The sequence below is a fragment of the Protobothrops mucrosquamatus genome, unplaced genomic scaffold (assembly GCF_001527695.2).
Source record: "Protobothrops mucrosquamatus isolate PMUCROS unplaced genomic scaffold, P.Mucros_1.0 scaffold_168, whole genome shotgun sequence".
NCBI lineage: Eukaryota > Metazoa > Chordata > Lepidosauria > Squamata > Viperidae > Protobothrops > Protobothrops mucrosquamatus.
The window spans coordinates 280,243-305,942 of NW_015386244.1; the positions used below are offsets into that span (position 1 = coordinate 280,243).

A 25,700-nucleotide genomic window follows, 5' to 3' on the forward strand; every position below is an offset into this window, starting at 1 on the left:
TCAAAGTTGCAACAGTACTGAAAAAAGTGACTTTTGACCAGTTCCCATGATTATGACCTTTGCAGCATCCCCACAGAAAAAGCATTTTCCAATATATGTGTCATTACTGAATTTTTATCTGCCCAAAAATAATAAAATTTGCAATTTTTAAAAACCTGGAGTTTATCTAAGAATTGATATACAATTTGCTTTTTTAGATAATGTGTTTGACTGACTGTACCTCCCCTAAAACATGTCAGACCATGTGTCAGGTCCCCTTTTTCAGGTACCCTTCCATTCTGGTGGAGGTGGGTAGGAGGTCGCTTTGGGGAAACATTTTTGCATACTTTCGCTTTTGCTATAGCTGCTTTGGAATTAGCGAGGGGGATCGTCTTCGAAGATGGAATGGATTTCCTTCCAGCCTGTTCCATCCTGATACCAAGGTTGCTGTGCCTCAAAGATGAACTGTTATCTGTCCTGTGCTTTGGTGTTCTCAAAACAACCTGTCCTGTGCTTTGGTGTTCTTAAAACAATATAGGTGTACTATATTGGCTGCTGGGGCAAGACTAGCTTGTTGCTTTGCGTGGGAATGTTAGATTCTTAGTAAAAGTTCTTTTGATTAAGCAGATGGCATCAAGAGTTCTCCTGAGAGGGACATGTGTTTGACTTCAAGGACCCCCTTGAAGTTTGCTATCCTATCAGACTTTTTAAAAGTTTATATAAAAATGGTGAGAGCACTTATGCTACCAGTGCTACATAAACATAATTTTTGATTGTGGTTTTGTTTTATAAAGGAAACGCTGGATGCCCTAACAAAGGCCGAGTCTATTAATGATGATATTAAGACTCAGTTAAATGATCTTTGCCGGTTTTCCAAAGATTTGAGCAGCTATTCTGCAAAGGTTTCCCAGTTATTTAAAGAATATAATAGGTAAGTTTCCATCTTCTGTATAGGTAGTTCTTGATTTATGACTGTACATTTAGTAACTGTTCAAAGCACTAAAAAAAAGTGACTTATGACCTCTTATTGAACTTACGACTGTTGTACCTTCCATGGTCACATAATCAAAATTCAGGTTTTTGGCAACTGGCATGTATTTATGATGCTTGCAGTATTCCAGGTTCACGTGATCAACATTTGAAACTTTCCCAGCTGACTTCTGACAAGAAAGTCAATGGAGAAAGCTGAATTTGTTTAACACCTGCATGATTCACTTTATGACTGTGATGATTCGCTTAATGACCACAGCAAAAAAGGTTGTAAAATCAGGTACAACTCACTTAATGACCACCTTGCTTAACAACAGAAATTCTTGTCCCAATTGAGGTTGTAAATCAAGATCTTTCTGTAGAGGGTTATCCTGTATTCCCATCTACATTGCGAAGCTCTGCTATACTGTAATTACCGTTTAAATGTGTTTCGGAGCACATTAAAATATTACACCAGTACAAAATAAAATGAATCCCTCTTTGAGATAACAGATGCTAATGTAGGGGACACTATTTTGTTCTGATTTAGCACATGAAGACCCCATATAGTTCTGTTATATAAAACACACTATAAGTTTATATTTCAATCTGATAACCTTAAGATAAGTACAAGTCCAACTCTCAAAATCCCTGGCCCAACATGATCACGGGGATGAAGACTGATGTAGCATTGTCAACGTTTTTTCTTGGATCATTACAACGCTAATGAAAGTTTTTGAGAATCACCATATAAATCAGGAGTAAGCAATATAGTGCTCATAGGTATTATAAATTTATGCCCCAGGTGTATCTGCAGAATAGATGGACTGCAAAAATAAATGTGTCTCTCTGTCTGTCTGTCTATTCTCTCTCTCCCTTTCCCTCTCCCTCTCTCTCTTCTCTCTCTGAAATATAGGCACTTTTTAAAGAACATATTTTCATTTTGTTGCCCATGTCAGACGTCACTTTTTCATTATCCATCACCCTTGCTTGAAAGGCCATGTATCATGTGAAACGTTGTAGCTACTTCTTTCTTCCTAATATAACCCCAATCTATATTTCTATTTGACTAACATGGTTCCTGAAGTCTTTGTCTACAAGCTTCAAAGGGATGCCAAAGCAAAGAGCAGGCCTTGCAGCAGAGATTCAGGACAGTCTTCAGAGATTTTCAGCAATGGCTGGTCAATTCCAAAATCACTACTGCCAAATGTTTTGATGTGCCTCAAAATGTCAGTGATGTTACAGCTAACATACAGAAAATACAGGTAATTCTTCAAATTCAATTGTCATGTTACCTGAATACAGAAAAATTGTGGCTAATTTTAATTATGTTTATTGGAAACAAGCTAGTCTCAAAGTATAGCTTATGAAATTGGATTGCTTTTACTAAATGCCATAGTTAGGGTTTGCAGGTAATCCTTGACGTATAAAAGTTCATTTAGTGACTGTTCGAAGTTACGGCGACACTGAAAAAGTGACTTATGATCATTTTTCACACTTACGACGTTTACAGCATCCCCGTGGTCACGTGATCAAAATTCAGATGCTTGGAAACTGATTCATATTTATGAGAGTGTCCTGGGAACATGTGATCACCTTTTGTAACCTTCTGACATGCAAAGTCAATGGGAAAGTCAGATTCACTTAACCACCATGCTACTAACTTAACAATTGCAGTGATTCACTTAACAATTATGGCAAGAACGGTCACAAAATGGGGCAAAATTCACTTAACAAATGTCTCACTCAACAACAGAAATTCTGGGCTCAACTGTGGTTGTACATCGAGAATTGCCTGTACTTTAGTTTGGGAACTTGCTATACCTGTGGGAACACTTAACAATTCTCTCCACAAGAAAGAACATGTGAAAAATGGGATTCTCTGACGAGGTTCATTTTTGAAATTATGTATGCCGATGTTCTGCGGAGTTACAAAATTATTTACATTTTGTGGAGCCTTTTGGTTCACACCACAAACACTCATATTTTTTCCCTGGTCCTTAAGTACTATTCTGAATAACCATGATTCTGTAAATGTTGATTATATACAGAGATAACTTTTTATATGTTTTCTCCTCCTCACAGCCTTGTAAGCTATTAATAACAAATTATATAATAAAAATAAGTAAGTTATTAATAACTTACAAGGCTGCGAGGAGGAGAAAGCACATAGAAAAGTTACCTTTGTATATAATCAACACTTACAGAATCATGGTTATTCAGAATAGTACTTAAGGACCAGGGATAAAATATTATTTATAACTTACAAAATAGATACTTGAAGAACCACTGAGGACCCAGCATTTATTTATGTTTGCATATGAGCAAAGTACAAATGTACAAATGCATTCTGTCCTTTCCCATTTCTCAGCTAGCCCTAAAGTGTTCTCTGGACAAGAGTTGGCCTTGAAGTCCAAAACATTTTTTCATATTGTGCCACGGTGATACAACCAAACTGTCTTTGTGTATGTGTATTAATGAATGCAGTAAAGAGAACTAAGCAGACTGGAGGTTTCTACTGATAGAACATTGGCTTAAAAAACGTAACTAAAATACTTTTTAGATGAAAAGTATTAGATGTTAGATGTTCTTTCAGCTTTCAGTAATTGGAGAGAAACTTTCTACATCTTAGATATAAAAGGGCACACAAGCAGCATAAATTATAGTTTTTTATTTGTTGAGTTTAGCAAATGTTGTGTTTGTACATATTGCTTGCTATTTTTATCATTAGTCTAAATATGTGTGTATTTTGGCTTAGGAATTCTTATCTGAAACTGAGACTGGTCAACATAAATTAAATTTAGTGGTGTCCAAAGGAGAACTGTTAAGTTCTATATTACCTAAAGAAAAAGTTAAATCCATTCACACCAAAATTGCTTCAGCTAAAGACGACTGGAAGAAATTTATTTCCACTCTGCACCAAAAGGAAACAGCTTTAGAGGTATGAGATCAGTTACAAAAGAAATCAATTAGTTGAAACAATTTTTGACTTTTCCTTCTAAATATACTTGCGCATAATTCTACATTAAGCCTAAATGATAGATCTTATCTTTTATCTATACCTCTTTTATCTAGACCTTTTATAAAGTTTTCAAAGCCATTTTGTTGTTGGTCACTTTTAACATAATTACATTTCAGAAAATGCAAAGAAGAATTTCTGAGAACAATTACTAAAGCCAAGCAGACACATACTGAAATCCCAAACCTTTATTGTGTTTTACAGATTAGTAACCAAAGCTTGTATTATATTTCAAAAGAACTGGAAGGCCATATAACCAATTAATACTGGGAAGATATGTTCCATATGTCTGGCAAGCCAATTTATCTTTTAATTAACTAAAGATTCTGGATTCTTTAAAGACAGTCTGACATATATTCTGTTTCAATAATTTGGGCCAGTCAGTACAGAATTTTGGTTCTCTTTGTCTAAGCAAAGAAATACCTCATCTGGATCTAATAGCACTTCTGGATACTGAACTATATGGTGAAAATATTTTATCCAGAATTATGGACTAGTAATGAATGCTCCCTACCCTGATTTTTTTTCTAGAATTTAAAGGTACAGATGAAAGACTTTGAAACAAATGCTGAACCTCTTCAAGACTGGTTGAATAAAACCAAAGAGATGGTGCAAAGTAGTAATAATAATCTGCATGACCTTCCCACTAAAAGGAGAGAACATCAGAAATTACAGGTAATATTAAGATAAGATCGCTCTATTTATTTAAGCATATTTTTGGCCAATACATTTCTTTAGGTTATATGTTCTGATTCATATGATCAGTTGAAAATATGCCTAAAGACCATTTTATCTGCTGTGGGAGAATCTAGCAAATCTCATTTCAGAGCTCAAATCTTTTTTGAACACCAGACTATTCAATCCAGTGCTGATGTCGTCTTCATTGCTGCAAGGGGATATTTAATTTGATTCTGCAAAAGGAATCCCTTACTCTTGGCAAAGCAAAATATTCACAAAATGACTAGGCAATATCATAGAATTCATGTTTAATACTTTGAGAAACCTAAATTTCAACTTCTTGACTTTATAATCCCAGTGTTAAATATGGAACTCAAAATAGCATGTGTGTGAGAGAGAGAAATTTCATCAATAACAACAGACTAGGCTTCACACAATATTTATAACCTTATAACCTTGATTAATATGTTTATGTCATGACCATTTTATTCCACTTTTCATTAACAAATATTGTGATTAGATTACTGAAAAACTGCTTGAAACTGAAGCACTATTTTGAGGAAAGTAATTTGTTCCACCTTCTGAAGAAACAATTGCACATTGCCACATGTCAAACTGATCATTAGGAAAGGCTTAGCATGTCCAAGTCTATTAACATAATTTTTCTGATGCCTATCCATCTACCTTCCTTGCTGCTTGCTTTGTTTTTCGCATTCGTACTAAACAAATACCATATGTGCTTATGCTTTGCAGTCTGTCCTTGAAGAAATAAAATGTAATGAGCCTCAGCTCAACAGATTAAAAGAAAAAGCTCAGCAGCTTTGGGAAGAACAAGCTGCCAGCAAAAACTTTGTGCACAGAGTTTCTCAGCTATCATCTCTCTATCTTGCTCTGAGCAACCTAACAAAGGTAATGCTCCTATATGTGCTTTTATGCAATAATAAAAGTCTGCCTTCTGAAATGCTGCAGATCTGTTTATGAAATGGGTTTTATCTGTATTTTAAAACCAGGATGGTTGAAGGCAAGATTGTTAGTTCCATACCAATGAGAGGGGACATGAGGTGTTAGAGAAAGATATAGCAAGCAGTATTTTACTGATACTGGATTGTTTCTTTACATTTAGAGCATGTTAAAGAGTTATATTAAACGGTCCTGTAAAAGATTACTATATAAAGAGAAATATATTACGAAACAGGACATAGACAGGTATCATTTTGTGAGAAAGTAATATTGTGGACTCGTAAACTAATAAATCCAAGGCCTAACCAGCAGAAGAAAGAAGAATGCACTGCTCATTTAATGCATGTTTTCCTAAATGTTTATAAAACGGAGATCTTGAGTGGGTCACCAGTTTACCATTCTGTTCATATATAAGTTTATTTTATTTATTAAATTTGTTTGCCGTCCATCTCACCATGAGTCAGCTCTGGGCAGCTTACAACATTAAAAGAAGTAAAACCATATATATAGGGGAGGATACGCCGGTGAAGGGATGTGGGATCTGCTAGTGGTTCATCACTCATCAGCATGATACTCCCTCATTGGGGGCCCAGGCCAGCTGGCAGAGCCAGTTCTTCAGGCACTTATGGAAGGTCAGGACGGTGGGAGCAGATCTCACCCCGGGGGAGGGGCAAGATGTTCCAAAGGGCCGGAGCCACAGCAGAGAAGGCTCTTCTCCTGGACTCCACCTGCTGGAATTCCTTGACCAATGTGATCTGCAGCATTCCTACTCTGCTGGCATGGGTGGGGCAGTCCTGATAAATAATCCATATCAAACTAAATAAAACGTGCATACTATATAATTAGCAACTGTATTCAATACATACGTAACTTTAAACAATATTATCTGTACTGAGATCCATAACTTCTTGCCACATGTGATTTTTATAAATGCAAGAAGGATTGAAAAAATATAATCAAAAGAATCACCCAGCCACGTTCATTAGATATAACAAACTTGTACAGTATTCTAGTTCCAAACAAATTTTAGTTCTGGATTCCCTGCAGTAAGTGATATGTGAATCCTGAAGGAACACAAAAGAGGAAAAAAATGGGGCAGTTAAAATTTTGCCCGTTTACTCATTCTGAACTTAGTTTTCTGAGATTTCCCTTTCTGATTTTTTCTCAACTCTAGTGGAATGATAGATTATCTGAATGGTTGGTAATGTTAACATCTGTATGAATTTAAGGAAAAGGTCTCCAGAATGGACAGAATAGTAGCAGAGCACCAACAGTTCTCTCATGGATTAAAGGAGCTTCAGGACTGGATGGCAGATACAATTCAGGTGCTTGAATCTTACTGCTGCCCCACGGCAGACAAAAACGCCCTTGATAATAGAATGGCAAAGCTTGAGGTAAGATGAGATGTCAAAGAATCCTACACACATCAGGAGTTACATTCTAAATGTTTTTATGATGATGATGATTTATATTATAATTTCTAATAGTGTAAAATGGATTGTATAAAATTATATAATTATGTATGTATTCTTTCCAAGAATTAAAATATATATTTCCTATACGGTAGTTGAGTGGAAGATTTTAAGGAGTTTAACCTATTTTTCCTTTTATTTATTTACTTGGCTGATTATTTATATATATACCTTACTGTAACTAAATAGTTTTAGCAAAAAAAAAATCAATTTAAAGGGTATAGTGTTGAAATAGTTGGAAACTTACTCAATAAACTATTTGTTTGTTTACAAACAATTGGGATTTTGGGGTCAATATTGCTACAGCCACGAATATAGTCTCCTGGTTGCTAAAGGGTAAATCCCTAGCAGGGCTACATCCTTGTCCTGGCTCAATCAATTCTCAGTAATATGTACCTGGTTTGTAAATTTTTATTTTTTTATTTATTTAAATGTTTGAATTCTACTTCCCATATTAAAAATTGCAGAGTGCTTTATGGTGATCAACATTTTGTAGTGATTAACGTGGTTTCTCATGTGGTTACAGCTACCTAGTTTTGTTTTTTTAAAAAAAAAAGTCTATTGAAGTAGAGTTTTAATTGACAAAAATACTGCTGTGTACAGGAGTCTTATTATCCTTTCTTAATTGATGAAACAATTAGGTATCGGTGAGCATGACAGATTTAAAAAAAAAACTCCTTTGTTTCCAGAAAACTGTAAATATTCTTTCTGAAAGCTACAGTTTTGTTAATTTTTTTGCACTAATAACATTGTCCTCAGATGGATTTTTTAAAATCCATCTGTATACTATTCCAAAAATTTGAAATTATGTACAGAGAGAGAAACTGTTTGGAAAGCTCTTAAAAAAGAGTAGAGAGCAAGGAAAGTGAGGAAATCTTTGAGAAAATAGGAGAGAGATGTATTGGATTGTTTGCCACCTTGAGTTATTTGTAGAAATAAGCAAAGGCGGGACACAAATATATAAATAAATAATTGGAAAAAGGTAGAGGATCACAATAAGAATAGACACAGGCTCTCTCTGCTTTTCAGGCAATCCTTTCATTAAAGCAAGAGAAAGAAATTCAAATGAAAATGGTAGTGACAAGAGGAGAATCTGTTTTACAAAATACGTCAGTAGAAGGAGCATCTGTGATTGAACAACAGCTGAAAACTCTGAAGGACACCTGGGCTTCCCTCTTGTCTACATGTATCCACTGCAAAAGGTAAAACACAATATGGAAGAAAGAATGAAAGAATTTATAAAATGCACAACACAAACGTCAGCATAACAAATTAGAATAGTCTACATCAGTGTTTCTTAAGCATGATCCTAGGACCCTGGGAGTTCCTCAAGAGCCTCTCAGATGTCTCCCAAATTATTTGCCAGCTGTGTTGAAACATAATACAATATTAAAATTTCACCAAAGAGTGGTAAGAAACAGCTGTTTTAGAGTCTTTTTTCCTTTTCTCTTTGTAAAAAAAAATACAAATTCAAACATTGGCAAACAACACGTATCAACAATCAATTGTTGCTGATCAGAGATCAGGTATAAATTTCTCCCTCTTGTTGATAATGATAATGATAATTTCCTTAGGTATCTCCCCCAATTCCACAGATTTTGCTATTTCATTAAAAGACCAAACACTTGGGGATGTCAGATAAGTGACGTAGCTAGGCTTGTATAGACACATAAGAGACAGCCAGGACAGGGAGGTTATTTCAAAATAACCCTGAGAGCCTTGTAAATAGCAGAGTTGCTTTAAATAGTTCTTTAATGTGAAGTACCTCTTATGAATTCCTTGTGCATCCCTATATAATGCACAAGGTATTCTTAGTATACTGTATATAAAATAATTAGCACCATTTGTTGATAATGTAATTGGAACTAGGTTACTGAATTATTCTGATACAGAACTAAGTATATGTATTACTTTTAACATTTCAGCCAGCTCGAAGGAGCTCTCTCCAAGTGGACAAGCTACCAAGATGACGTTCAGCAGTTTACTAATTGGATGGATAAAGTAGAAGCAATTATGAATGCCTCAGAAAGACAGTATTCTGAACTGAGGGAAAAAAAATCTTCACTCAGCAAATCTAAGGTTTGTAGAAAGTCTATCCTAAAAAAATATAATTGCAGTAGTAGAGCTGCTGTAGTGGTTAAGACACCATATATAAGCTCAAATCCTGCCTTAGCCATGAAAGCCAGCCAGGTGACTTTGGCCCAGTCACTCTCTCTCAGCCTAATCCCTCACACAGGTTGGTTGTTATGGACAAAATAGGAGAAGGAAAAAATATTAGGTATGTGTGCCAGTTTGAACTATTTATAAAAAAATAATAAAGATGGAAATACCGAGGTGTGGTGGCGCAGTGGTCAGAATGCAGTATTGCAGGCTAACTCACTGCTCACTCCAGGAGTTGGATTCTGAGTGGCTCAAAGTTGACTCAGCCTCCCATCTTTCCGAGGTCAGTAAGATGAGGACCCAGATTGTTAGGGGCAATATGCTGACTCTGTAAACCGCTTAGAGAGGACTGTAAAGCACTATGAAGTGGTATATAAGTCTAAGTGCTATTGCTAAATACAATACAATACATCACAATACAACACAATACAATACAATACAATAAAAATTCCCATGCAGAATGAGAAATACTATGTTCTCTAAGGAGCTGCTTTCTCTTAGTATGCTACAGTCTATTTCTCAACTGTTGAAAACTATGTATTTTCTTTAAAAAGACTTTAAAAACTTAATGTTTATCTGTGTTCTGATTTCATGTGTATCTTCAGAATAGAACTTAAATTCATTTTTACTTCTCCTTATTGTTTAATCAACAAATCCCTAAGGATCCTCAGCAGTTCACAGATAAAATAATGGCAATATACAAGAAAGCTGATAGCTGCAAGGTTTTAAATATTTGATTTTTTTAATTTAAATATTTAAATACTTAACTGTGCAACTGAAAAAAGGTGTCCAAAAGTATAGGAACAGAGGATGGTCCTTCACCATAAGTTCCATTTCAGACATGGGCCAAGCAATATTCTGTATAATTAAGTGCATGTTTGTTATACGCTGTTCATTTCTAGAGATCTAGAAATCTTCCATGTTTTGTTTTGCACAAGTTCTGAGTTCTTCATGGTCAGTACAGTTAATGCACAATCCAGAATGTTAACTGTTGTTTTGAATTTTGCTTTGGATTGACTCCAGAAAAACCCACAATTACTACATTTACCAGTTAGCCTCCTTTTGTTCCTTTATGATAACAGGATTGTAGGCAAAGTCTTACTGGGTTTTGACCCTGGCAAAGTGAATCCTTTTGTTTCCTGTAGTTAGGACTTGATTATATATTGTTTACATATTATTTTAGGTGGTTAAATTGATATTTGTCCTCTACAGTTACTTAAGGAAGAAATAGTAAGTCACAGTACACTGCTGGAAGCTATTGAAGTCAAAAGCACGGGCATGACTGAGCATTATGTCACTCAGCTTGAACTGCAAGATCTTCATGAGAGATACCAGCTTCTCAAAGACAGAATAATGGTATCACTCCATTTTACAATGCTATGTTTATTCTCCTTCAGTATAATTGTTTAGAGAAATGCCTTTGTTTCTTTGCCCACAACTTTCATAGTATTTGAACGTTTGTGTCCATGTGTGTATTTTGACTGAGTTTCTTTTAGTTAAAAGCATCATTTTATTAATAGTGTCAGTTAACTTGATAAATTAATTACTAAGATTGGCATATTAATCTCTTAGCTATTTGTTTTATTAATGACTGATTTATTTAAGCACATGAGAAGCAGTACAGAAATAAAATGCCACCATTATGTACAGTACTTGGTCAGTGTCAGGAAAGCCTGTTGACTTACACCATAATGGGATATTTCCGATAACAATAGGAAACAATAACTAAAGTTGAAGAATACGTGCACTTGCATCAAGAGTACCAAAAGAATTTGAAAGCCTTTGAAGTATGGTTGGAAAAAGAACAGGAAAAGCTCAACTGTTTATCACATGTTGAAGGTGATACAGAGAGATACGAGGCAACACTCCAAGAACTCCAGGTAGAATTTTAAAACTATGTTTTGTCCTAGTAATAATTATCTTGCACTTTATCCTTTGTTTTCTAAACGCCAATCAACTTGGAGCAGGCATTAGATTCTATTTTTCAGATAAGTCTTGTTTCAGTATTAATATCATGTTGCTGCTAAGGCAACATTCTGCAAACTTGTTGGTCTTTGTTAGGCTGTCTTTTAATGTTTTAAATTTTTCTAGAGCATACCAAAAAATCATTATCGTATTCTGAACAGATTTATATTGTTTCCAAATTAAGCGCAATCAACCATTTGAGCTTACAAATACAAACTACTATTTTGCACTAATTGGGTATATTATGCAAAATTCTGATACTAGGGCTGTGTGTGGTTTGAAAATAATTTGTAAATAATAACCATATTTTTAGAGGTTCACAGAAACAATTTTATAATTGTTTATAATCCAAATTTAAAAAGAAGCCAACTGCTTTAGGCTAATCCAAGTTTTTTTTTTTTTTAAAAAAAAAGCCAACTACTTTAAGCTGTAATCCAGCAAAATAAAAAAACACCAGCTGCATAAGTCTAATCCAAATATTTCTGTCAGTTCAAAAATATTAGAGAAAAAAAGAAAAAAGAAAAGAAAAAAACCCTGTCTCTAAATAGTTTCTATAATAGTTACGTCTAAAGTTGAAAGATGTAGTTTTAAAAAATCTTTGTTTTTTCTTTTATAGAAACACAGGATGTTCTTTGTTTAGCACAGATGTTGTTTCAAGGTCATCACTCTTCTGATTTTTTCTGTATTATTGTAGTATCTTCCTTCACCACTAGATGTCCTCATTATAGTGTCTCTATCCAATAGTAAAACTTTTATTTAAAATGCTCTTTCACAACAAAGTAAAAAAATCTTCCCAAATGAAAAAAAATAGCCAACAACAGATTATCATTTTTTTTCTTTTCAATCAGTCTCGAATCTTGTCTGCATATTTTTTATATTCCTTAATTTCATTCCCCCATTCCAGATTTCTCGCTGCTTTTAACTCTCTTCTTCCCAAGTCTTCCTGGGGTTTTTTACTTTTAAAAGTTATCCAATTCAGGGAATTATATTTTAAAAGTCCATAGGGAAGAGAAATAAAGAAGAATATCACCCAGATCAAACAGGTTGTTGACAGTCAGCTGTTCGGTGGTGCTGCCGCGGCTCTTCACTTCTTCCCAGCTGTCTGTGTCTGTCTGTCTGCGTACTTTCCGGCAGCCTTTCTCCCACCTGTTTGAAGAGTTTCCTCGGTCTGCTCCGAACTCCCAAGGTTTCCCTTCCTCCTCGTTGCCTCTCCAGGATGACTTTCTGACTTCTTTGGGTCTCCAGATGAAGCGAAACCGGAGCTCCGGTTTCTTTCATCCGTGTTGCCATGACGCCCGGAGTGAACTCTCTGGGCTTGCTTGTTTTCTTGCAGACGTTTCATTACCCAAACTAGGTAATGTCATCAGTGCTAGTAAGCAGTGCTAGCCAGCAAACAGCACTCCTTACTAGCACTGATAACGTTACCTAGTTTGGGTAATGAAACATCTGCAAGAAAACAAGCAAGCCCAGAGAGCACAAAGGACCCCTCAATTTTATCTTAAATAATTTAGTACAAAAATCTGATTTTGTACTTCTGCATTTCAGGAATTACAGGTACATTGTGCTGAAGGACAAGCATTGCTTAATGCAACACTCCATACTAGAGAAGAAATAATCCCATGGGGTGCACCCCAGTTGGAGGAAAGAGTATTGGAGTCTCTCCGTCAAGATTGGACAGTCTACCAACACAATCTTTCTGACATTAGGATACAGCTGAATACTACCTTAAGCAGACTAAAACTGATGGAGAACAAATTTTTGAAGATGGATCAATGGCTCAAAACTCTGGAGAAGAAAGTTAATATCAGGACTAGCCGGCAATCTGACCGAGCCACAAAGGAAATCCATCAGCAGCAGCTGAAGGTGATGAAATTATACAAGAATGAATACAACTAGTTTGTCTTTCCGTTTATTGCAGTCATTGATCATTCATACAACTAAAAGCTGACATTCATTTCAATCTGTGTTGTTATTGTTTGCTATGAGCGTAGTAGATCACCTATTTATACAGTATACGATATGGAGATACTTTTGGGACGGAGGGAAGGAGAGAGGAAGGGAAGGGAAGGGAAGGGAAGGGAAGGGAAGGGAAGGAAGGAAGGAAGGAAGGAAGGAAGGAAGGAAGGAAGGAAATATTAAGCTTGGCTGTATTAAGTGTACACTTCAGTTTTGATCCACCTTCTTGTCTCTTTAGTCTACCGCTATATTAAGAATACAGATATTGGGAATAAGGGCTCCCACTCTCTTTTTAAAGTATTTGTTTTGGGGAAATAATAGAAACTGATTTTTTGCATTGTTTTTTTCCTTTTTCCAAACATTGTTTTTCTTTCTCACTACCACATCAGAATGTTCCTACTGATTTTTTGCAGTTTTATAAAGGAATCTTTATACAGAAAAACTACGCCTCAAAATTCAAATTGCTAAAAAAAAATTGTTTTAATTTGAGAAATGTTGATTAGTTTAGTTTGCATCAAGGTACCCATATAACGCAGTTTGGTCTTTTCCTTACAGCAAGTCAGATTAATCATGTGTCTTTTAATATAGGCTCAAAGTATAGAGAGATAAATGGGTTATGTTGATGGGAAGAACTAGGAAACATTAGAAAGCAGTGGAATCAGCTGTGTGAAGGTCTTATGAGTATAAGAAGAAAGGGAATATGTATGAATCAATTGAATAATCTTTGAATATTTGAGAACAAAGGGAATATTGTCGACAGAATAGGCCTTCTGGATTTACCTGTGAGATCTGACTGATATATGAAAAGCTAATGGAAAATAAAACAAGAAAAACACCTTCATTAAAATGTATTTAGTTCCACCTATGCAGCAACAAGATTCTGCTTCACCAAGTTCTCTTTTTAACAAAAAGAGTATCGTGTGTTTCCATTTGTCTTTCTGTAACGTGTGTGCACAACATAAATAGTGTATAAATATCTTGTAAATTAAAACCATGAGCTTAAAATTGTGCATTTTATAAATTGAAATTCATGTTTCCATGTTTTTGTTACTTTTAAGAGTCCTATAAATCACATTTATGTCATTTCTGAAATATTTTTAAAGTATTTCTTTATCTCAGAATTGGCACGAAGAAATAACAGTCTATAAAAATGAAGTTGAAGAAGTCGGTTTGTTGGCGCAGCATTTCCTGGAGGAAATTCGTACTTCCAGTAGGATGGGAAGACAAGCAACCCAACTTGCTTCTCGATACCAAACTCTTGTTCTTCATGTACTGGTAAATAATGAAAATGTTCTGAAAACATTAAGTAATACTAATTGGAAAAGATTCAGTGATTATTATTTTTTTAGATATACTTCTAAGTGCTTCATTTTTAGGAATGATTGGCTAGTCCAGGAGTCTGCAACCTTGACAACTTTAAGACTTGTGGAATTCAGCTCCCAGAATTCCTCAGCCAGCATAGCTGGCTGAGGAATTCTGGGAGGTGAAGTCCACAACTCTTAAAGTTGTCAAGGTTGCAGACCCGTGGGCTAGTCATTCTGTTTCTCTTATCTCTGTATGTCTGAAGATTTAATTATACAGCTAAATATTATTGCTAAGGATCACTCACCAGCTATTAATATATTCAACTGGAAAGCTAGGCTAAAATTAGTTTCAGCCATTTATATTTTGCTGTACTGCTCTCAATCTGCCTTTATAATTTACATCTATTTTACAACTCATGTTCTAAGGCAAGAGCTCTAATTATTCTTACATAAGAAGTGAAAATTCAGGAAATAAAGATAGTCCTCAACTTACAACAGTTCATTTAGTGACCTCTCAAAGTTACAATGACACTCAAAAAAGTGACTTATTTTTGGCTATTTTTCACATTTACGACCGTTACAGCATCCCCGTGGTCACGTGATCAAAATTCAGATGCTTGGCAACTGACTTGTGTTCATGAAGGTTACAATGTCCTGAGATCATGTGATCACCTTTTGCAACCTTTTTACAAGCAAGGTCAAAAGGAAAAACAGATTCACTTAATAACTAGGTTACTAATTTAACTACTGCAATGATGTACTTAACAACTGTGGCAAGAAAGGTCATAAAATGAGACACAATTCACTTAACAACTGTCTTGCTTAGCAAAGAAATTTTGGGCTCAATTGTGGTCGTACGTCGAGGATTACCTGTAGAAATGGTGATTAAAAATAATCAGTGTTTTCTGAGGAAATTAGATTAATTCTTATAGCATCTGTGAGTTCATTGTTACAAATTCTTTCAAGACTTAAAATGTAACTATATATGAAAGGGACTCCTTCAGTGGTGGGATTCAAATACCTTAACATCCAGTTCTCTGTGTGGATGCAGGCCTGGACTTCCGAGGTCTAGAATGGACTTCCAGAAGTGACATCAATGCACTTATGGCGGGCCGTTCTAGACCTGGGAGGCCTCCACCAGGCCTAGAATGGACTTCCGGAAGTGACATCAATGCACTTCCGGCGGGCCGTTCTAGGCCTGGGAGACCTCCTTCGGGCCTCCAAGTCCTAAAACAGACTTCCAGAAGCAACATGGGTTCAGCCGGTTCTCTGAACTCAACAAAATTTAGCTACCGGTTCTACTGAACCGGTGCGAACCGGCTGAATCCCACTACTGGACTCCTTGTTTTCTCAGCCACATTGGTAGCTGTACCTTCATTGTACATTTATCTGGCCCTAACCCTGGAATTAACATGCTGAGAATAGATTTTTGAACAGACAAATACTACTTGTATACATGTTGTGATGTGTGACCAGGGAGTCCCTTGTGAATGGAAGCATGTACAGATCTCTGCATCCATAAGATTTCCTTGATCATCTATCTATCCCAGACCAGGAGGGTGTGCAATATTGGGACAAGACAATGTTATGTTAGTATCAAAGAAAAGTTCAAGTAGCCTTTTAGCATATGAGGCATTTTTACATACATAAACAATGAAGGGACATTGAGTTGTCAGCATAAACAAGGCAGAATTCTGCCTTCTAAAATAGAGTAGGTGGTCTGAGTGAACTAAGACAACTAATTCCATAAGAATTGTTTTGTTTGTATTAAGAATTATCTAATAACAGTAGTTGATTTCCCAATTGTATACTGCATTTCATTGATAAATACAAAATTTTGCAGGTTTAATAGAGGTGTGAGTATCGAGGAATGGATGAATAATATGTCTCACTTCTCATCTGCTTGCAGGAACAAATAAAATTTCTGGAAGAAGAAATTCGAAGTTTGGAAGAATCTGAACTAGCTTTCAGGGTTTACAAAGACTGGTCTGAAGCTATCCTTAGGAAATTCAGAAATGTTGTGACAAAATGTGATGTAGCAGACAGAGCATTAATGGAGAAAAAAATGAAGAAACTTGAGGTAAACTCAATATACATATATATAATATAAATATCTATAATATCTATAAAACTAATATTTATATCATGACTGTAGCACTACAGGGCTGTAGAAATCTATGAACAGTGGATTTCAAACTACCTATGTTAGAAAATTACTTTTGCATTGATTTATAGAAATACTGGATATATAGAGCTATTTTAGAGAATGAAATGCAATTAAGAATGAGCTTTGGAGTTTGCTATTTTGCTGAGAAATAGCAACAGTGCCTGGAGAGAGAAACTGAAAAAGCCGGCAGATTGTTCTTTAACACTGCTTTTTATTCAAAGAAATGTTAATAAAGTTGATGAATTACTGAGCTATAGCAAGAATTCTGGAATACTATTTGAAAGATGTGTTTCAGTAACAGAATGTTTTAGGATTTGAAACACTGACAAAAGATGAGATGGCATTTTTCTGAAAGCTTGTATATCTTTCCATAATTTTCAGTTTAGTCTTTTTTTTTTCTTCTTGAGCGGCATTCACGGTAAGCATTTATGTGCAATAATTAAATTATTATAGAAATACTGATGTGTAAATTGCTAGTTAAATTTATTTTATTTATTTTTTATTTATTAAAGTTATATGCTATGTAACTTCAAAATACTCTGTTTTTTGATGATAATATATGGAGGGGACATAATTGGAATTATATCAATAATATATAAGAGGGATATATTGAAAGCTTCAGCAAATAATAAATACACATTGTTTGGAACAAAATTTAGAAATGAAAACAAAAATAATGATGTCTTATTACTATATCACTTTTACTCACATGCAAACTTAATGAAGAGCTACCAACTCTGTGGCCAAATACAAGTCGGATTAAATATTAAGTAATGTCCTCTTTAAGCCAACTATAATCTTGTTGGCTTAAATTCTTTAAATTCTTTAATTAAATTATTTCCTGATTTTGACAAAATGTTATAATTTACATCTTCCTGGTTGATGCTCATGCCTCAGAGAGACTTTGAAGTGCTCTCTGCATGATCACAAATCCTGTTTGAATTCAGGTAAGTAAGTCAAAATGTGATCAAGTGAATCAATATTTAGCAGTAGAATATCTTTGAATTTGCACAAATGATTTATTTTAATTTTAAATATTGTTCATTTTTTGTTCACAGGATCTCATGAGTGACATGGAAGTTGGCCATAGTTTGCTCAAATCTGCCCGTGAGAAGGGAGAGAGAGCTATTAAATATATTGAGGAAAATGAAGCTGAACAACTAAAGAAACAAATCAGTGATTATGTAGAACAACTTGATGAAATGACTTGTTCTATCAGAAAGGAATGTACAACCTTAGAGAAATGTCTCCACTTAACAAAGGAATTTTTAGATAAGTATAAAGTACAGACACAGTGGCTAACAGATTATCAAATCATACTGCACAATACAGTGGATCCCAAAATGGAATTATATGAGAAGAAGGCACAGTTATCAAAATACAAGGTAAATATATTGTTGTCTTACAAAATGAAAGGATTCTTCAATGAAAAACCTAATTATTAAAATATTCTCAGTAGATATTTTCAGATATCCAGTTGACAACCTAAATTTGACTGATGCTTTCTTATTAAATACCCATCCTAAAAACATAGTATCATCAGTATAATCATTAAATGAGCAGATCATCACAAAATTTCAGTGGTCTCCCTAAGCTGCCATCGTGCAGCAGTCATAGCAATGTGATCCAACAAACACTTTCCAGTGTTCCTGTTTTTGTAATGCTGGTTAGTGAGATTTCTTTTTCCCGACTAATCTTCACATTGTGAAGAATCATATTAAACTCTTGTCCTAATAGTAATAGCACTTAAATTTATATACTGCTTCACAGTGCTTTACAGTCCTCTCTAAGCGGTTTACAGAAACAGCATATTACTCCAACAATTTTACTGATCTTGGAAGAATGGAAGGCTGAGTCAACCTTGAGCTGGTCAGGATCGAGGGAATTGAACTGGCAATACGAGCAGAGTTAGCCTGCAGTACTGCATTCTAGCCATTGTGCCACCACAACTCTTTTGTTTGTTTAAAAAGTGGAGATTAATAAAGTTTTTCCCTTTTCCCTTTGTTTACTTTTCATGTATACATATACGTGTGTGTGTGTGTGTGTGTGTGTGTGTGTGTAAAAATAAAATGAGAAAAAACAGCATCAGAATCGCCTTCATGTTAATATGAAAGGAGCAAACTTCAAATGAGGTTATTTGTTTAAAATGATATCATAGATTTTGTTGAGTTCTGTCCTATAAATAGAATGTGATTTTCCATCTGCATTTATTTTTTTACATTGTATTTTTTAAAACATTTCTAACTGGATTTTAATTTTAGACAGTGCAGCAGACTATACTATCCCATGAACCTTTAATCAAATCTGTTGTGGAAAAAGGCGAAAGCCTTCTTGAATTGATCAGTGACGTTAATGTAGCTGAGAATATTCAAAAACTTCAGAATGAATACCAGGAGCTTTGCAACATAGCAAAGGTAAATTGTTTTCTGCAATACAATAGTAATCATTTTTCTTAAATTTATGTTTGTACTATCTGCATTAATCTAAATATATTTCATTCATTAGAAGAGAGTGTTCTGTTTTCTGTGTAATTCTTGAACCTCTTAAAATTGTGTTGAACCTGTTCGTGTATTGAGAGATGAGTCAACCATCCTATAAAATGTATTATTCAAGATAGCAATTTACAAATGAAATAAAAAAAGGATTTTCATACTGATGAGTAAGAAAACTGGACAGTTGAACTTTTCAGAATGAAAATCTGAGATTATTATCGTTTGAAACAACTGAAAAGTATCTGATTTCTGTTAATGCAGATACAGGTTGCAAGCTTGGAAGAGAAAGTGAAACAACATGAAGACTATAATAGTATCTTACAGGAAGTGGAAAAGTGGTTATTACAAATGTCCAGCAGGCTGATTACTCCTGAATTCATGGAGAACAGTGATCTAGAAGTGATAACACAACAATTAGCCATTCATAAGGTAGGTCAACAACTGTTTAGTAGAAGAGATGGTTGCTGTAGTTTATAGATCAAGTAAAGAACTGTTAATATTCTAATATTCATAGCTCTCTTTGAAAAACTTTCTCAAAGATTAACAGTAAAAAGAAAATAGAAAATACATCCTATATTATTAGCTTTCTCTTTTTTTAAAATCAAAGTAGCAAAGATTTAAATAAATCAAATTAAGATTTTGATAATTAGTTATTTTTATTACTGTCTACAGATATAGAAATAATATTATATATACAGTGTAAGTAGAAACCATATGTTTTCAGTGTTTCTATACTTAAGAAAAGAACTACTACCTTCCTCAAATATTAGATGATTTTCAGTGAAAATTACATGCAGTATTTGTAATACATAAATAATGCTATATTTTTCTTGATAACATAAGATCTTATATAAAGCTTCCTATGTTTGTAGACTATAATCTTATACAGGTTTTTCTCATAAATTGCAGAAAATGTTTTATTTTATTAGATTTTATGTCCTGCTAAATATTAAGTTCTCTTGGTAATTTTTTAAAAAGATAAGCCAAATATTTTTTTAAAGTATAATATTTTAAAATTATATGCCATAAAATGCTTACTCGTATGTTTAAAAAACTTTCAAAAATGAACAAATGAGTTAAGTTTCTTGATAATATTTTTAGAATAGCATCGTAAATTAAGAAGAGGACATTTACTGTAGGTATAAATTCTCTGCTCCATGCAGAAATTTAAGTATATCTTTTACAGTCTTTGCTCCAACACATCCTGTAACATATTGTTAGGCATTTTTTCATTAACATTTAATTGTAATTTATTTTCCTGTTATTTAAGAGTATTCTGACAGTCTTGTAACTTAAGACTACATCATAATGTTTTAGGCAACAATGGAAGAAATTGCAGGATTTGAAGATCGCCTGAACACCCTTAAAAGCAAGGGAGATTCTTTAATCAAAGAGTGTGCAGAACATCTCCAAGCAAAATTTAAACAAAACATAGAAACCCAGCTGCAGGGAACGAGAGATAGCTATTCAGCCCTCTGTAGCACAACTCAAAAAGTAAGCATCAATCTTTTAATACTGAGCAGGGGATAGAGCAGGGGTCTTCAAACTTGGCCCTTTTATGACTTGTGGACTTCAACTCCCAGAATTCCTCAGCCACTCCACAAGTCATAAAAGGGTCAAGTTTGAAGACCCTTGGGATAGAGGAACAAAGTGGTGGCAATTAGGTAGAACCTGGCTCAAAATAAGTAAGATACTGGAATGGTTTCTTAACAGTTTCTGAAGAATGAATTTAATAACAGTTGCGGGAAAAACCTTAAAACATTTACAAAAGTAGTCCCAAAGGTGCTTTTTGAAAAAGCAACTGGACTTTGTTTTTCCTTAAAGACATTTCCTTCTCATCCAATAAGCTTCTTCAGACTTCAAGAAAAAACAAAGTCCAGTTGCCTTTTGAAAAAGCACCTTTGGGACAATGATGACCCGGAGGACTGAGAATCTCCATAGATATTTACAAAAGTAGATATTTACAAAACAAAAGTAGATATTTACAAAACAAATTGTGGAATAATGTGTAGGAAATATTCATTTTATATTAATTAGCATTATAAAGGTACAATTATTTCTCCAGTCTAGAGTTCAGTTTAACCTGCTAGACTACGTTTTTGGCCAAGGGTCCATTTTCAGTTAGTAATAATCATTAATATTAACAAAATTCTTATTTCTTATTCTTATTTCTTGTAGGTATATCAAAGTTTGGAGCATGAACTCCAGAAACATGTTAATCATCAGGATACTCTTCAGCAATGCCAAGCTTGGCTTACTACATTTTGGCCAGAGTTAAAGGCCGATCCTCATCGACCTTCCAGTTCAGCAGATGCTGTTAAGCAGGTATCAGCAGTCTACATGGCAATATTTCCTTGAAACAATTCATATATCAAAAAGGCACCATAAGTTAGTCACAGAGTCATTAGACAAAATTCAGGGATTTCATCTCAATTTCCTCCCCTTTTTAACCTCACATTGTTATATAGAAAAGAAGGAATAATCAGTCTGTTCTTCCAAGAGTCCATGTGGCTCCCATGCTTCTTCTTTGTGTACCTAGAACCCATTGGGATCATCAAGACTAGAATGTTACAATGTAGTTCTCCTGATATTTTGGCCCAGAAGCAAATTAAAACTATATTGAAAATCCAAAATGAATTAAACAAAGAATTTTTTTCAGAAAAGAAGATCTTGGGGGAAAATCTCAGGGAACCGGTACTGTTTTGTTAACATTTATTTATGTATTAAGCTTTTGTACCATCAATGGCAAAAGTCATTAGTTTATCTGAAAAATATAAAATGACTCCACTGTCAAGTTTGAATACAGATGACCACATGGATGCATCCATTTAGTTATCTTGGCAGTCCTATGAATGAGCTTCGTCACTCCCATCTTTTCAAGGCTTCTCTTCTCTTCTCTTCTCTTCTCTTCTCTTCTCTTCTCTTCTCTTCTCTTCTCTTCTCTTCTCTTCTCTTCTCTTCTCTTCTCTTCTCTTCTCTTCTCTTCTCTTCCCTTCCCTTCCCTTCCCTTCCCTTCCCCTCCCCACTCCACTCCACTCCACCTCCCCTCCCCTCCCTTCATCTTTCCTTCCCATTATCTATTCTGGCTTTCAGTTCTGGAATCTTCCATTATCTTCTATCCAAGGAATTAAGTTTGACCTTATTTTTTTTCAACAGCCAAGGCTACTTATTTGAGCTGTAGGTTCTGTTTAAAAGGTTTTTAAATATCAACAAGGACATAGGGAGTATATTCCAGAGATATGGCCATTAGAAGTGTCAACTCTGCTTTCCCAGAAGACAATCTTAGGTCAAATGTAAATGAACCTCCTCAAAAAAACTCTGTGAATAGGGTAAACATATGATATGGTCCCATTGTGCATTACTTCTTCTGAGTCAAACTGTTGTTTTTAATTCTGCAGTAAGAAGTAGAAATTGTCCTTTTTCTTCAGTGAAGCCAATAAATGATTCAAACCTCAGCTGGCCAAATCTGTCGAAAGATACATATGATACAATGTACACATCTGTGGAAACCCGTTACCTTTAATTAGAAATTTAAATGTAATCTGAACTATTCATATTTTTAATGTTGTGCACAATGCAGATGCATAATCAATACAGAGTCCCTTGTGTTACTTTATTAATATTTACTGAAAAAAATGTGTAAGTTTGTTATTTTTCACTATTTAAAAAAAAGTAGCAATATTGCTATACTTTATAACTTTCAAAGCATTTTCAGGGGAATTTGAAAATCTATGTTTTGTTGATAATCTTTCCTTACTCTTTTTAGGTTAAACATTTTAGAGCCCTGCAAGAGCAGGCAAACACCTATTTGGATCTTTTATGCTCCATTGATGATTTATCAGACAGCACAATAAAAAATGCAGCAACAGATTTTCAAGAAGCAAAGCAAACGGTATGGGATAAACTATAACAGCTGTTTTGTAATTCTTCTTAGACATGTAATTATGTTTTTTACAGGTTCATATTAGGTAATATTGGTTTGAAGAGAAGACTACTGTACTTCAGTTAACAAAGGAGATTGTATGGGATAAATTGTAGCAGCTGTTCTCTCATTCTTCTTAGACATGTGATTACTGTATCTTACTTTCTCTCCAATTAAGTAATTAGGTAATTAAGAAATATGCTTACAGCCATGCTTGCAGAAGTTGTTTCCTTAGACTCCAGAATGAAAGATAATAAAGAGGAAAGAATATAACTCAGAACAGAATCCAAAGATATTCTGTGCTTTTTTTAAAAAAGCACAGAATTCTTTTTTTAAAAAAGAATTAAGCATAGCAAATATGCTATGCTTAATTCTTTTTTTAAAAATCTGTTGTTTCCTAACAAGGAGGTTCATCTTACTTTTAAGGATGCTACATTAATTTATATGTTATTCTAGTTGAATTTTTATTGGCGTATAATTGTTACAAGGCTGGTTACATCTGTTATAATGTGCATGGAATTCATATAACATGAGCATTAGAGACTTGTGCGTGCTCCGTTTATCTTCCACTCTTATAGATTGTCCCCCCCCGCCTTCTAATGTAAATCTCCTGACCTACATAAATGGATTGTGTACATCTAAGACAGCTCCGAATTAATTACATTAAAATATTTCCATTATACCTCCCTACATTTTCCAGATTGAAGATAGGATAATGAACTCCCAGTATCTTGCTCAGGGCTGGGAAGAAATAAAGCAAATGAAAGAGGAACTTTGGATATATTTCCAGGACGCAGAACAGCAACTACAGAATATGAAGAGACGGGGAGCAGAGCTAGAATTAAATATTGCTCACAATATGGTTTTACAGGTGCAGGTAAGGAGCATCTCTTATTTTATTAACCAGAAATACATAATTGATAGTTTATTTCTGAAATTGTCTGGCCTCCTTGTGACAATGGAAAATTAACCATTAGTAACTTTTTAAAAGCTCAGATAGAAACCTGAAAAAGGCCACTGCTTTAATGAACTGCAGCAAAATTGCTGCACTTCAGAAACCAAGACACTTTTCTTACAATTCATCAAATTCATCGAAGGTGCCACGTGTGTTTGGTTTCCGTCACTCCTCTTTTGGACTTTTGGGGAGGATTTTTTTTCCCCCGCCTGGAAGGAAGTTGAATGAAAACCAGACGTGTTCCAGAAAACAGATTTATCCTAACTGGTTCGCCGAACCCCCGCCCCCCCCCCAAAAAATAGGTAACGATTCTGCCGAACCGGTGAGAACCGGCTGAATCCCACCACTGGGACCCCTGCGGTAAAGGGCTGGATCCACAGATGCACAGATCTCCAAGTCTGCAGTCCAAGGAGTGTGACAGTCATTGGACGGTGCCAATCAACTGCAAGGAGGCCACTGACAGACTGTTGCCATCACCCAAGTTGCTCCAGTCCTCAGCCTCATCCCTTGCCCTTGAGCTCAGCTGACGTTTCGGCTTATCTACCCACCCACTCTTAGTTCGCAGACCATACCAAAGCGGGTGGTGGGACAGATTTGGTCTACAAGCTATAGTTTGACAGCTCCAGGACTATGACAGAGATGAGTCAGATGCTGGTAGAAAGGGTAGTTGTCTTAAATGGTATTGGGTTTCCTGGTTGAGCAGGGGTTGGACTAGAAGATCTCCAAGATCCCTTCCAATTCTATTATTCTCTTATTAAACAAGTCTTACCACTTTGTTCCCAAAGGAGTCAATAAAACAAAAGATATTGCAATCTCATGAAAGGAAAAAATGCATTTGTCTTAATTTATGGTTTTGTCGTAGAATCTGAAACACAACTCAATAACCCTTTTTAGATGTTAACAGAATTCTTTCTTGCTATTTTCTTTTTGTATCTCCTAATATTAAGGACTTCAGCCAGAAGCTCCAATCTAAACAGACAGTTTTGACTGCAGTGACTGAAAAAGTGAGCAAATTGACAGAAGGGCAGGAGTCACCAGAGCACAAGGAAGTAGGACGCTTGAGCAACTATTGGCTTGATCTTTGCCTTCAAACAAGCAATGTGCTCTTATGTAGAAAAGAAGATCTTCAGAGAACAACAGAATATCATGATTGTCTAAGTGCGGTAGAAGTGTTTTTAGAAAATTTTACACAGGAATGGGATCATTTAGCAAGGTAAGGATGATCTCCTTGCCTTATTTTTGACAGATTTGATCAAGATGAACTACAGCTGTGCTTTGTTACTTGATCATCATTAAGAATTACTAGGAATTCAGATTTTTCCATTTAACTTAGTACTCCCTCTTCTATCTCAACATGTTTTTATTACACCATTTAGATCTTTTTCACTGGGAATATTATTATAGATAGCACAGTTTTTACACATATACATGTGTATATGTGTAAAAAGGTAGAGTAAGACCAGCCAAAGCAATCTGTGGGTTTTCCCCTAGCCAACAGGCCTTCAGCCAAAAGGAAATCATGTCAGCATAAAATTTGCTGCCAAAATTGCCAGGCTCTACTCTGCTACAGAAAAGATGCCACCAAATGCTGATTTCCTTATGTTCTGTGTGTAAGTCAAATTAAGGAAAGAAGTGGGATTCGGTTTCCCACAGATCTTTCCAAGTGTCACTAGCTGTAGGAAAATCCGGCAATCACTCTCCT

The 25,700-nt window shown here is 35.0% G+C and overlaps 1 protein-coding gene across 1 annotated transcript in view; it reads left to right on the top strand.

The window, feature by feature from the left end:
• SYNE1 (spectrin repeat containing nuclear envelope protein 1) overlaps positions 1–25,700 on the top strand; it is a 284,981-nt gene that overhangs the window by 129,336 nt on the left and 129,945 nt on the right. The window contains exons 55-75 of the mRNA XM_015821883.1: positions 774–910; positions 2,036–2,213; positions 3,707–3,889; positions 4,499–4,642; positions 5,399–5,554; positions 6,835–6,999; positions 8,107–8,279; positions 9,003–9,156; positions 10,450–10,593; positions 10,953–11,117; positions 12,748–13,065; positions 14,278–14,433; positions 16,372–16,542; positions 17,688–18,014; positions 18,891–19,043; positions 19,383–19,550; positions 20,439–20,615; positions 21,300–21,446; positions 22,888–23,013; positions 23,744–23,920; positions 24,946–25,211. Coding sequence (XP_015677369.1) covers positions 774–910; positions 2,036–2,213; positions 3,707–3,889; positions 4,499–4,642; positions 5,399–5,554; positions 6,835–6,999; positions 8,107–8,279; positions 9,003–9,156; positions 10,450–10,593; positions 10,953–11,117; positions 12,748–13,065; positions 14,278–14,433; positions 16,372–16,542; positions 17,688–18,014; positions 18,891–19,043; positions 19,383–19,550; positions 20,439–20,615; positions 21,300–21,446; positions 22,888–23,013; positions 23,744–23,920; positions 24,946–25,211 — 3,785 coding nt within the window. The remainder of the gene's footprint in view (positions 1–773; positions 911–2,035; positions 2,214–3,706; positions 3,890–4,498; positions 4,643–5,398; positions 5,555–6,834; positions 7,000–8,106; positions 8,280–9,002; positions 9,157–10,449; positions 10,594–10,952; positions 11,118–12,747; positions 13,066–14,277; positions 14,434–16,371; positions 16,543–17,687; positions 18,015–18,890; positions 19,044–19,382; positions 19,551–20,438; positions 20,616–21,299; positions 21,447–22,887; positions 23,014–23,743; positions 23,921–24,945; positions 25,212–25,700) is intronic.